The 14,397-nt window shown below is 41.8% G+C and overlaps 1 protein-coding gene across 2 annotated transcripts in view; it reads right to left on the reverse strand.

Annotated features, from left to right (window-relative positions):
• Positions 1-14,397, reverse strand: part of cdh13 (cadherin 13, H-cadherin (heart)) — a 545,258-nt gene that overhangs the window by 397,054 nt on the left and 133,807 nt on the right. For both annotated transcript variants that reach the window (XM_020456206.2, XM_020456207.2), the window contains exon 2: positions 8,312-8,429. In XM_020456206.2, the coding sequence (XP_020311795.2) occupies positions 8,312-8,429 (118 nt within the window). The remainder of the gene's footprint in view (positions 1-8,311; positions 8,430-14,397) is intronic.

The raw sequence follows: 14,397 nt of genomic DNA on the forward strand, positions 1-14,397 counted from the left end.
TGGCCTACCTGGTTAAATAAAGGTGAAATAAAAAAATAAGCCATTGACAGAAACTTGAAATGTTGTGTCATTGTCCTCCGGTAACTAGCTAGCCAGCTAGCTCAAATTGGCCCTTTCCTAAATTAGCCATGTATGTAGATGGATTTGGACTTGTGGTTTTACTTAATTCTCCGCACTGGACAATGACTATAACAGCGATTCTGACACAAGCATTAATTCATACATTGTTGTGCCCCTGGCCTGAAAGGATGGAAGTTCAATATGCAGCTAGATGTAGAAGGACAATGTTAACTACCTAACTTTGCCCATGAATGGAAGTTAGGCTAGCGAGTAAGTATTTTAGTCAGGTACCCTATGACAACAAAAAATAAAAGCGTGTACTGTATGACAGAGTGATAGACCGTTTCATCAACATGAAAGAGAGGAGGATGCCATTGGCGTTTCTGTACAAGCAGGGTGAGACAACATATTTTTCTACTTGCATGAATGAGTTCGACCACAGAGTGAAGGAAAAGCAGCCAACAAGAGCTCAGCATATGCGGGAACTCCTTCAAGACTGTTGGAAAAGCATTCCATGTGATGCTGATTGAGAGAATGCCAAGAGTTGCAAAGCGGTCATCAAGGCAAAGGGAAATATATTTGGATTTGTTCACGTTTTTGGTTATTAGTTATGACATGTGTTATTTCATAGTTTTGATGTCTACACTATTATTCTAAATAGTAAAAATAAAAACTTTAATGAACAGGTGTGTCCAAACTTTTGACGGGTACTGTAGGTTGTTGTATTATGTCCCCCCCCCCAGTGATTTTACCCACGGTTTTATCAGACTCCAAGTACTTTTAAATTGTCTCAATGATAAAGTCAGTGAACACAGGGATCCTGCCAGAGAGGAGGACTTAGGTGCTCAATACACTTAATAAGCCATGGCTCAGAGCCAATAAGGAGAGGGTTCAATCCTCTATCCTCAGTCCACTGTCTAATCTGCATAGGAACAGTCCCTCATAATGCCAACTGAGGTGTGGGCCTACCTACTTTAATACTGCCAATGAAGGTTCAAGACAGTTTTACAGCACCTTCAGAAAGTATTCATACCACTTACTTCTCAACAGCATGTATTTAAAATAGGTGAAATGGAGTTTTTGTCACTGGCCAACACAGAATACCCATACATTTAAAGTGGAATTATGTTTTCACATTTTTTAAACAAATTAATTACAAATGAAAAGCTGAAATGTATTGAGTCAAGTATTCAACCTCTTTGTTATGGCAACCCTAAATAAGTTCAGGTGTAACAATTTGCTTAACAAGTCACATATTAAGTTGAATGGACTCACTCTGCAATGATAGTGTTGAACATGATTTTGAATGACTACCTCATCTCTGTACCCCACACACAGATAATTGTCTCTCTGTCGAGCAGTGAATATCAAACCCAGACTCAACCACAAAGACTAGTAAATGAGACAATTCTGTATTTAATTTTCAATACATTTTGCAAAAATAAAATAAAAACATGTTTTCACTTTGTAATTATGGGGTATTGTGTGAAGATGGGCGAGATTTTTCCCATTTTTATAAATGTTATATTCAGGCTGTAACACAACAAAATGTGGAATAAGTCAAGGGGAATGAATACTTTCCCGAAGGCACTGTACAGTATGTGTACTGTTGTAGCAATGAGTACAACTTTATGATATGCCATGGTAACCCTTAACATTTTTTTTTAAATTCAGTGACATTTTCACAAGTTTTCACAAGTAGACACATGGTTTTCGAAATCACATGACTCAGACATGGCTCACATCAACACCATCATCCCAAAAACATCCCAGAAACACTAGACACACTCCAATTTGCATACCGCCCCAACAGATCCACAAATGACGTAAACACTCTATTGCACACCGCCCTTTCCCACCTAGACAAAAGGAACACCTATGTGAGAATGCTGTTCAATGACTACAGCTCAGCATTCAACACCATAGTGCCCTCAAAGCTCATCACTAAGCTAAGGACACTGGAACTAAACACCTCCCTCTGCAACTGGATCCTGGACTTCCTGACGTGCCACCCCCAGGTGGTAAGGGTAACAAAACATCCACCACGCTGGATCCTCAACACAGGGGCCCCTCAGGGGTGCGTGCTTAGTCCACTCCTGTAATCCCTGTTCACCCATGATTGCATGGCCAGGCATGACTCCAACACCATCATTAAGTTTGCCGACGACACAACGGTGGTGAGCCTGATCACCGTCAACGATGAGACAGCCTATTGGGAGGAGGTCAGAGACCTTGTAGTGTGGTGCCAGGACAACAACCTCTCCCTCAATGTGATCAAAACAAAGGATATGATTGTGGACTACAGGAAAAGGAGGAAAGAGCATGCATCCATTCTCTTTGACAGGGCTGTAGTGGAGCAGGTCGAGAGCCTCAGTTATTTGATGTCCACATCACCAACAAACTATCATATTCCAAACACACCAAGACAGTTGTGAAGAGGGCATGACAATGCCTATTCCCCTATTCTGGCACCACCCGGCCAGGTCTCTGACCTCATCCCTATAGGCTGTCTCGTCGTCGTCGGTGATCATGCCTACCACTGTTGTGTCGTCTGTAAACATAATAATGGTGTTTGAGTCTTGCCTGGCCATGCAGTCATGGGTTAATAGGGAGTACAGGAGGGGACTGAGCACGCACCCCTGAGGGGCTCCAGTGTTGAGGATCAGCATGGCAGATGTGTTGTTATCTACCCTCACCACCTGGGGGCGGCCCGTCAGGAAGTCCAGGATCCAGTTGCAGAGAGTGGGGTTTAGTCTCAGGATCCTTAGCTTAGTGATGAGCTTTGAGGGTACTATGGTGTTGAACGCTGAGCTGTAGTCAATGAATAGCATTCTATGGTGATCTATGGGACTATGGTGGTCTGCTTGAAACATGTTGGTATTACAGACTCAATCAGGACATGTTGAAAATGTCAGTGGAGACACCTGCCAGTTGGTCAGCTGCAGTGAAAACATGTTTTTCTCCACATATTTGAAAAGGTGTGTAATACACGTGTGACATTTAAGCTCAACATGTGAAAACAGCTATCTCATGTGGGGGGTTTTGTAAAGGAAGTGTGGTACAGCGCATTCGGAAAGTATTCAGACCCCTTCACTTTTTCAATATTTTCTTACGTTACAGCTTTATTCTAAAATGGATGAAAAAATGTTTTCCTTCACCCTCTACATAATGGCAGAGCGAAAACAGGATTTTAGATTTTTGTGCAAATGTATTAAAAATGTAAAGCAAGAATACCTTATTTACATAAGTATTCAGACTCGAAATTGAGCTCAGGTACATCCTGTTTCCATTGGTCATTCTTGAGATGTTTCTATAACTTGATTGGAGTACATCTGTGGTTTATCCAATTGACTGGACATGATTTGGAAAGGCACACACCTGTCTATAGGCATGAGGTTGAAGGAATTGTCCGTAGAGCTCCGAGACAGTATTGTGTCGAGGCACAGATCTGGGGAAGGGTACCAAAAAATATCTGCAGCATTGAAAGTCCCCAAGAAAACAGTGGCCTCCATCATTCTTAAATGGAAGAACTTTGGAACCACCAAGACTCTTCCTAGAGCTGGCTGCCCGGTCAAACTGAGCAATCAGGGGGTGAAGGGCCTTCGTTAGGGAGGTGACCAAGAACCTGATGGTCACTTTAACAGAGCTCCAGAGTTCCTCTGTGGAGATGGGAGAACCTTTCAAAAGGACACCCATCTCTGCAGCACTCCACCAATCAGGGCTTTATGGTAGAGTGGCCAGACGGAAGCCACTCCTCAGTAAAAGGAACATGACAGTCCACTTGGAGTTTGCCAAAAGGCACCTAAATGACTTTCAGACCATGAGAAACAAGATTGTCTGGTCTGATGAAACCAAGATTGAACTCTTTGGCTTGAATGCCAAGCGTCATGTCTGCAAGAAACCTGGCACCACCGTCTCTACGGTGAAGCATGCTGATGGCAGCATAATGCTGTGGGAATGTTTTTCAGTGGCAGGGACTGGGAGAAACTTGTAAAGGTTGAGGGAAAGATGAACAGAACCTAGTACAGAGAGATCCTTGATGAAAATATGCTGCAGAGCGCTCAGACTGGGGCGAAGATCCACCTTCCAACAGGACAACGACCCTAAGCACACAGCCTAGACAACGCAGGAGTGGCTTCGGGACAAGTCTCTGAATGTGCTTGAGTGGCCCAGCCAGAGCCTGGACTTGAACCTGATTGAACATCTATGGATATAGCTGTCCAGTAACACTCATCATCCAACCTGACAGAGCTTGAGGATCTGCAGAGAAGAATGAGAGAAAATCCCCAATACAGGTGTGCCAAGCTTGTAGTGTCATACCCAAGGAGACTTGAGGCTGTAATCACTGCCAAATGTGTTTAGCAAAGTACTGAGGAAAGGGTTTGAATGCTTATGTTTGTTTTTTTGTTTTTTTTAACCTTTATTTATCTAGGCAAGTCAGTTAAGAACAAAGTCTTATTTTAAATGACGGCCTAGGAACAGTGGGTTAACTGCCTGTTCAGGGGCAGAACGACAGATTTGTACCTTGTCAGCTCGGGGGTTTGAACTTGCAACCTTCCGGTTACTAATCCAACACACTAAACACTAGGCTACCCTGCCGCCCCATGTAAATGTGATATATATATATTTTTTTAAATATATTTACATTTAGCAAAAATTGCTTCATTATAGGGTATTGTGTTTAGAGTGATGAGAGGAAAAAACGATTTATTACATTTTAGAATAAGGCTGTAACGTAACAAAATTAGGAAAAAGTCAAGGGTTCTGATTACTTTCTGAATGCACTATACATCTTAAATCAATACACTCTTCCATTGTTTTTCTCTATGAGACATAAACCGGTGAGCAAAAAGTTACATTAACAAAGCAATTTTGGGCTCCAACTTTAGTTCTGGCTCAGTCAAAGTGATTTGTATTGCAGTGCTACCTGGTGCGTTTCATTGCTGAGAAGTCGAAAATGTAAACTGCCTTTCGTTTGTGATTTTCTAGTGATGTGCTTGAAAGTGACACTAATTCCCCCCTGGTAGTGGGGGTCTGTATCGGAATACAGTTTGGTTTTGTGCCGTCACATTTCATTTCAGCGAGGTATAATGACTTAGTGATACTGGAGGTATAATGACTTAGTGATACTGGAGGTATAATGACTTAGTGATACTGGAGGTATAATGACTTAGTGATACTGGAGGTATAATGACTTAGTGATACTGGAGGTATAATGACTTAGTGATACTGGAGGTCATGGTAAGTTAGTGGCAGTGTGCTCAAAGAGATTACAGGATCAATTTCATTGGGTTTTCCTAAATTGAACTCAATTTTTATTTGATTCATTACCAAACAGACATACATTTCCAATCTGCCCAACTCTAAAACTCCGGCATCTACCACACCTGATTGAAGCTGATGGTGAGGATAGGTTAACAATGAGTAAAAAAAAAGAAAGAATTCGCCACACATAACATTTCAGTCAGGTCATTTAGGTTCAAGCCAGTGGACTTTTTGTGTCCAACTAGTTTAGAGTCTGACAGAGCTACCTACTATACCAGAAGCACAATGAGTCTGGAACAATGTGTTTTATAGTATCTTAGATTGAACTGTTCCGAGGATGTCTGCTCGTGTATGTATGTATTGCTCATCATCACCTCATCAGTCACCTGGAGACAGGGGAAGGGCGGGACAGGGGCAGGGATATCTTCATCTTTATTCATGCCACTACTTTCTGCACATTTGCTTATGCATTTCTATTTGCATTTCTGCCATCAATTATTCATGTAATTAGGTCCTGTCCATTTGGAAGTAATGGTACTTGAGTGTGAGCATGAATGCGTGTCTGTTGGTCGCTGCCTGTTTTCTCCCAGCACCCATTAGAGAGATGGATGTCCTTGACCTAGGCCTCACCAAACAGGTGAGGGCCACCTCCAGACCGCCCCTATCCTGGTAATTACCGGACTACCCTGCCTGAATACAGGAAGGGCCAGGAGTGGTGCTGGGACAATTTACATAAATCTGCATGTGTCACCTGCAGAGCCAGCAACCTCTGACACCCAGGCTGAGTCACAGTGTCTCGCTAGCATCACTGCACCGCCTACCTGCACATCTCTCTCTGCACAGCTCTATGCAGCTCACAGGAGCTCTGTCTGCTCTGCAGTGTCTACTACAGCTCATCTGACTGCTTCCCTGTCCTTGCTTATGGCCCAGCATACGTTCCGGATCTTTTTATCTTCTTATTAAGACTAGTTCAGTAATATTTCATCTCATCCAACAGGTCTAGAAGATCCTGTAGATGAGAGAAACCTGTGTCTCACAGCTTCTCTTCATCGGGCAGACACTTTTGAGTTTGTGGGTGTGTGTCTCGGGGGAAGGTGCGTGGTTAAGTAGACTATCTACACGTGTTGAAGTGTGTGTGTGTGTGTGTTTGTGTGTGTGTGTGTGTGTGTGTGTGTGTGTGTGTGTGTGTGTGTGTGTGTGTGTGTGAGGGAATGTATGTGAGTTAACCCCCCATGGTGTGTTGTGTTTCTGCTGACAGGAGCATTTTCAAGGTAATGGAAGCACACTGTTGTCCCAGAGCAGTGCACTAAAGCAGAACTGAGCTCTGTCTCACCGTGCCCGGATTGCTGGGCCTCAAGATGACAAAATGCTTCTCCGAAACAAACACAATGAAATAAAAAGATTGAAAGAGAACTTGGGCGAAGAGTTGTCATTTTACGGTAGAGGATATAAAATGTGTTATTTTCTACTTAAAAAGCAGCACTCCCTCAGCAGTGCCACTTCAGAAGTTGGTTCTATAGTCAAATGCCAATATAAACCATGGCCTTTCAGTCATGAATGAAATGTCAAGCTATGACTTCATGTAATATACATACACAACACACTAAAGAGACTAATTCAACCTTAATGACTCATTCTCACTATTGTAGTCTTGTCTTGCTGCTGCGAAGAAACGCTTCACACGCCAGCTTCTGTGTAACCTGTTGACATCCCTGTCACTCTCCGAGGAGCTAGACGACAAGCCAGCAGCCATACCTCCCTGAGGAGCAGGAAGCTAGTCAGCAGAAATTACTGGAAATCCCAGAGGAGCAGGAGACGAGTTGCAGACATTACTACAGAGGCAAGAGCGGCAGACCACTGAATTGTGGCAGTTACGAGACGGTGGCTGTTGGAGTAGAGGGATAGAGGGAGGGAACTGCTGTCTCCATGGCAATGACCTTGGTCATGAACTCACTGACTCTCCTCTCAAATCCATCTTAATGGGTTTGATTGTAAATCCACTGAGATTTTAATTTGACCAGTCTGTAAAATAACTCTAGCGGTACAGACTGGGGAGGATCACAATGCTAGTTCAACCTGAACACATTTCTAATGGTACTGCAACAGTTAACATATCAATCAGGTTGTGTCCCTGTGATGTGGTTTCTTCCCTCAAAAGCAGAGTGTTTCTCAGTTAAAGCCACCACAACCCACGGCAGCCTGCGGGTGAGGATCACTTAGCAAGCTTTTGTAAACATCACACAATCAAGAAGAATAATTCATAAGCCCAGCAACATTTGGTTGTTGTTGTGTTTGGAAGCCATTGCTTTTATTTCCTGTTTTTAATATGAATTTTCATGAATTATGCTGAATGTTTGGAACATAACAGCCAGCCCACACAGAATCACCTCTTCTACAACCCTAGGGAAAACTGCCTGACACTAGACAAATGAGCAACTGTTGAGCTACAGTTTGCATGAAAATCTGTGTGCGCGTAAGTGTGAGTAATTGCGTGCGTGCATGTGTGTCCATGAGTGTGACAGAGAAGGAAAGATAGATCTCAATAATCACTTTGTCCAACTTTATTTTTTTTTTACACCTGCTTACATGTACAGTATATACAGTATTGACCTCCATACTCCAGTATCCCTACACATTACAATTATGGTACTGGTATAGAGCTCCATTTATATACATTTTAAAAGTATTACATTATTTCTTCTTACCTTGATAATGAAAACTGCATTGATGGGAAAGATCTTGCAAGTAAGCATCCCACTGTACTGTTTTACACTTGTTGTATCCTACACACACGTCTCTGTCTGTTTCTGTCACCCATTCTACTGTACTGTTTTACACTTGTATCCTACACACACGTGACAAACAAACTTTTTTTTGTTTTTGTTTATTTGATTTGATTGAGGACATTTGTATCTGAAGTTATGTGCACCTGCATGACATCCCCTAACCTTCCCCTTGTCAGGAAGGGATCAGGTCTCTCACTCACCTTGTGTGAGAGGATGGTCCTTCTGGAAACCTCCGTTGTACTCCACCTGGTACTCCTTCACCTGGAAGCCAGGCACACATCCCTCCTCCCCCTCCTTCTGGGCTCCAATATGGACAACCTGAGAGACAACAAAGAAGAAAAAAAACAAGACTTAGTCAACCAGTTAAACCTCAGGAAAACAGCTGCGTCTTCTCTGATGCACTTCTTTAATGACAATTAGAATATCATTAGCCGACTGCTTCATCCTACTCATCCTCATAAAAGCTCTTTCCAAGAAATGCTTTATTCACATAATTTTTAAAGAACCGCCACACAAAGGTAGACTGGGTCCAAGCATGTTTTATGGTGTGGAAAAACATAATATCTTAGAATTTTGGGGAAATGCACTAAAGCCCAATGCAGCCATTTATATAGAGTTGAAGTCGGAATTTGACATACACTTAGGTTGGAATCATTAAAACTCATTTATCAACCACTCCACAAATTCCTTGTTAACAAACTATAGTTTTGGCAAGTCGGTTAGGACATCTACTTTGTGCGTGACACAAGTAATTTTTCCAACAATTGTTTACAGACAGATTATTTCACTTATCATTCACTGTATCACAATTCCAGTGGGTCAGAAGTTTACACACAATAAGTTGACTGTGCCTTTAAACAGCTTGGAAAATTTCATAAACTTATGTCATGGCTTTAGAAGGTTCTGATAGGCTAATTTACATCATTTGAGTCAATTGCAGGTGTACCTGTGGATGTATTTCAAGGTCTAACTTAAAACTCAGTGCCTCTTTGCTTGACATCATAGGAAAATCAAAATAAATCAGTAAAGACCTCAGAAAAAAATATGTAAAACCTTCACAAATCTGGTTCATCCTTGGGAGCAATTTCCAAACACTTGAAGGTACCAAGTTCATCTGTACAAACAATAGTATGCAAGTATAACCACCATGGGACCATGCAGCCGTCATACCACTCAGGAAGGAGAAGCGTTCTGTCTCCTAGAGATGAAGTACTTTGGTGCGAAAAGTACAAATCAAACCCAGAACTACAGCAAAGGACCTTGTGAAGTTTCTGGAGGAAACAGGTACAAAAGTATCTATATCCACAGTAAAACAAGTCCTATATCGACATAACCTGAAAGGCCGCTCAGCAAGGAAGAAGCCACTGCTCCAAAACCGCCATAAAAAAATCCAGACCACGACTTGCAACTGCACATGGGGACAAAGATCGTACTTTTTGGAGAAACATCCTCTGGTCTGATGAAACAAAAATATAACTTTTGGGCCATAATTACCGTCGTTATGTTTGGTGGAAAAACGGGGAGGCTTGCAAGTCGAAGAACACCATCCCAACCATGAGGCACGGGGGTGGCAGCATCATGTTGTGGGTGTTCTTTGATGCAGGAGGGACTGGTGCACTTCACAAAATAGATGGCATCATGAGGGAAGAAAATTATGTGGATATATTGAAGCAACATCTCAAGACATCATTCAGGAAGTTGAAGCTTGGTCGCAAATGGGTCTTCCAAATGGACAATGACCCCAAGCACACTTCCAAAGTTGTGGCAAAACGGCTTAAGGACAACAAAGTCAAGGCATTGGAGTGGCCATCCCAAAGCCCTGACCTCAACCTTATAGAACATTTGTGGGCAGAACTGAAAAAGCGTGTGCGAACAAGGAGGCCTACAAACCTGACTCAGTTAAACCTGCTCTGTCAGGAGGAATGGGGCAAAATTCACCCAACTTAATGTGGGAAGCTTGTGGAAGGCAACCCAAAACGTTTGACCCAAGTTAAACAATTTAAAGGCAATGCTACCAAATACTAATTGAGTGTATGTAAACTTCTGACCCACTGGGAATGTGATGAAAGAAATAAAAGCTGAAAGAAATAATTCCCTCTACTATTATTCTGACATTTCACATTCTTAAAATAAAGTGGTGATCCTAACTGACCTAAGACAGGGAATTTTTACTAGGATTAAATGTCAGGAATTGTGAAAACTGAGTTTAAATGTATTTGGCTAAGGTGTATGTAAACTTCTGACTTCAACTGTATGAATGCAACAAGTGTAATTAGAAGGTCCTGTGTAGATTATATTTTCAACCAGCAACTATGAGGAAATAACACTTTTTTCACACTTTCACAGTGTTTTATCAGCTGTTGTGCAGTATAATACAAAACACAAGACAAACCAAAATGCATTTCCTTTCTGCAGAGAGCTGTTCAGATCAGTTTTTGTCCTCACAGAACATAGCCTCACTCTTAAGGTAATTACAGACTATCAGCATGGTTTTATGTGCTTTGGCAGTGAGCAGAGTGGGAACTGCTAAGAGGGAGCACAGACAGGACAGTTGTGTATTAGTATACAGTATCTGTCTGAGAGAGGCCACAACAGGGACAGACGGCCAGACAGGATGGGTGGTAGTGGAAAGCAGTGGAGGGAGGCTCTAGGGGGCATCAGAAGGCTTGGCAGTAGCCTGCCAGTCCTGGCCCACCTACAAGTCCATCCACCTGTCACTCCCAGTCCCCTCGCCTGCCATTATCACTCTTTCACCCCACATTCTCTCATCCATCCATCAATCACCTGCTCAAAGGAGAGAGGGAGCAAGCATTCTCACCTTCTGTGACTTATCTAAGACACATGCATCATTTAAAAAGGTGTCACTGTATCTCATCACTGTTCAGACGAGAGGTCATACAGGGGTCATGTAATATTATCACTGCACACACCCATGCAGTGACATGGTGTCATTCAAATGATTCTATTCACATTTTTTAGTGCGGCAGACATGACAACCGTCCCAGTGCAAAATGATTGGTAGTTTCTGATGGTAGCTCCTAAACAAAACTGTGCAATAATACTAACATTGCAGTCTGAAAACTATTACAGTTTATTTCAATCACAAATATGTTGTCACGCCCTGGTCTAAGTATTTTGTGTTTTTCTTCATGTATTGGGTCAGGCCAGGGTGTGGCATGGGGTTTTTGTATTGTGGTGTGTTTTGTCTTGGGGTTTTGGTGTTGGTATTGGTATTGTAGCTTAGTGGGGTATCTAGCTAAGTCTATGGCTGTCTGGAGTGGTTCTCAATCAGAGGCAGGTGTTTATTGTTGTCTCTGATTGGGAACCATATTTAGGCAGCCATATTCTTTGAGTTTGGTGTGGGTGATTTGTTCCTATGTGACCTTAGTGTCGCTATGTTAGTTTGCACCAGTTTAGGCTGTTTTGGTTTTCATTACGTTTATTGTTTTGCATTGATTCGTGTTTACTTTATTTTTATTAAACATGAATCTCAATAGCCACGCCGCATTTTGGTCCGACTCTCCTTCACCACTAGAAAACCGTAACATATGTGGTACATTTTCACAACTCTTAGTACAAACTTCAAAACAGTTCATCAAAAAGGCAGTTGTTTTCAAGTACAATACATAAAATCACACAGTCACTTTTTCACCAGCTACAATATGTAACTTTTTGGGCTACCCGACTAAATTCACATAGAAATGTGAGTTATACAGTAGATCGTTCATTCTCATTGGAAGCAAGTCTATGATGCGGTAGATCTGTTCTACAGTATGTGCGCTATTTCTGTGCTTCCCGTTTTTAAGTTTCATTTTTTTGAGTATTTTACTTTCGATATTGTACACCAACTTCAAACAGCTAAAAATACTATATTTTTGGTTATGAAAAACATATTTCACAGCGGTTTAGATGGTACAATGACTCTCTACACAATGACTGCTTGTTTAGAATTGTTTAGAATTTAAACAATCAGGAATTGTCGGAGTGATTTCTGCGTAGTGTATCTTTATTTGTGTTTCATCTAGAAATAAATGTTTCACATGGCAATGCATGTGCATAAAGCAAATGTATTTCACAATGCAATGCTCATATTACTTACTCACATAACTTTTTTTATATCATGAATCTGCTTTACTAAAATTGCATTGGCCAGGTCAGTACTCTAATACCTTAATGTATAGTTATGGGGGTAAAAATCAATACAGTTACGTATCGGGGTATTACATTTGACGGTATATCGTATCGTTTTGAAAATATCGCAATATGATTTTTGTATTAGTTACCTGTACCTGCACCTACCTCCAGTATTTTTCCTTCATACGATAGCTTGTTCTCCATCTTCTTTTTAACTCCATAGGGAGCCAGTTTTTACCACTCTTATTTCCATGACTGATCAAAACTTGTTTTCTCATGGTTCTCTCTTGTCCCACTGCAGCAGACATGCAGTGCATTTGGAAATTATTCAGACCCCTTGACTTTTTCCACATTTTGTTACGTTATAGCACTATTCTAAAATGGATTACATTTAAAAAAAAATCCTCATCAATCTACACCAATAACCCGTAATGACAAAGTGAAAATAGTTTGTTTTTTTTGCGAAAATATATACAAAATAATAAACTGAAATACCTTACTGACATAAGTATTCAGATCCTGCTAATGAGCGTCAAAATCGAGCTCAGGTCCATCCTGTTTCCATTGACCATCCTTGAGATGTTTCTACAACTTGATTGGAGTCCACCTATGATAAATTCAATTGATTTACCACAATTGAAGTTTGTAACCACCAAGACTCTTCCTAGAGCTGGCCGCCCGGCCAAACTGAGCAATCGGGGGAGAAGGGCTTTTATCAGTGAGGTGACCAAGAACCCAATGTTCACTCTGTAAGAGTTCCAGAGTTCCTCTGTGGAGATGGGAGAACCGGCTGGAAGGACAACCAGCTCTTCAGCACTCCACCAATCAGGCCTTTATGGTAGAGTGGCCAGACAGAAGCCACTCCTCAGTAAAAGGCAGCCCGCTTGGAGTGCCAAAAGGCACCTAAAGGACTCAAGATTCTCTGGTCTGATGATACCAAGATTGAACTCTTTGGTCTGAATGCCAAGCATCACCCTCCGATGGAAACCTGGCATCATCCCATCACGCTGCAGGGACGTTTTTCAGCGGCAAAGACTGGGAGACTAGTCAGAATCGAGGGAAAGATGAACTGAGCAAACAGAGAGATCCTTGATGAAAGCCTACTCGAGAGCACTCAGGACCTCAGACTAGGGCATAGGTTTACCTTCCAAGCCTCTGAATGTACTTGAGTGGCCCAGCCAGAGCCCGGACTTGAAACACAATCAAACATCTCTGTAGAGACCAGAGAAAAGCTGTGCAGAGACGCTCCCCATCCAATCTGACAGCTCTTGAGAGGATCTGCAGAGAAGAATTGGAGAAACTCCCCAAATACAGGTGTGATAAGCTTGTAGCATCATACCCAAGAATACTCAAGGCTGTAATCGCTGCCAAAGGTGCTTTAACAAAGTACTGAGTAAAGGGTCTGAATACTTATGTAAATGTATATTTTAATATTAATTGTTTTATACATTTGCACAAAAACAAAAAATAAATATGTTTTGCTTTGTCATTATGGGCTATTGTGTGTAAATTGATGAGCAAAAAAAGTATTTAATCAATTTTAGAATAAGGCTGTAAAGTAACAAAATGTGGAAAGATAGAAGGGGTCTAAATACTTTCCAAATGCACACTGTATTTGTCTGTTTTCGCTGCATAACATTTCAGGATTAGAAGAAGTGACTGCTAAATGCTAACTCCCATTTGTTTAAACTGATTAACATAGCTAGAGTACAGAAATCAGTGGTGGTAGTCAAAGTCAATTGCACAGGGCGGAGTCGAGACCCAGGGTCTCGAGCTTGATGATGAGTTTGGAGGGTACTATGTTGTTAAATGCTGAGCTGTAGTCAATGAACAGCATTCTCACGTAGGTATTGCTCTTGTCCAGATGGGTTAGGGCAGTGTGCAGTGTGGTTGCGATTGCGTCGTCTGTGGACCTATTGGGGCGGTAAGCAAATTGGAGTGGGTCTAGGGTGTCAGGTAGGGTGGAGGTGATATGGTCCTTGACTAGTCTCTCAAAGCACTTCATGATGACGGAAGTGAGTGCTACGGGGCAGTAGTCGTTTAGCTCAGTTACCTTAGCTTTCTTGGGAACAGGAACAATGGTGGCCCTCTTGAAGCATGTGGGAACAGCAGACTGGGATAAGGATTGATTAAATATGTCCGTAAACACACC

Source organism: Oncorhynchus kisutch, linkage group LG22 (assembly GCF_002021735.2).
Source record: "Oncorhynchus kisutch isolate 150728-3 linkage group LG22, Okis_V2, whole genome shotgun sequence".
In the NCBI taxonomy this organism is placed as follows: Eukaryota; Metazoa; Chordata; class Actinopteri; order Salmoniformes; family Salmonidae; genus Oncorhynchus; species Oncorhynchus kisutch.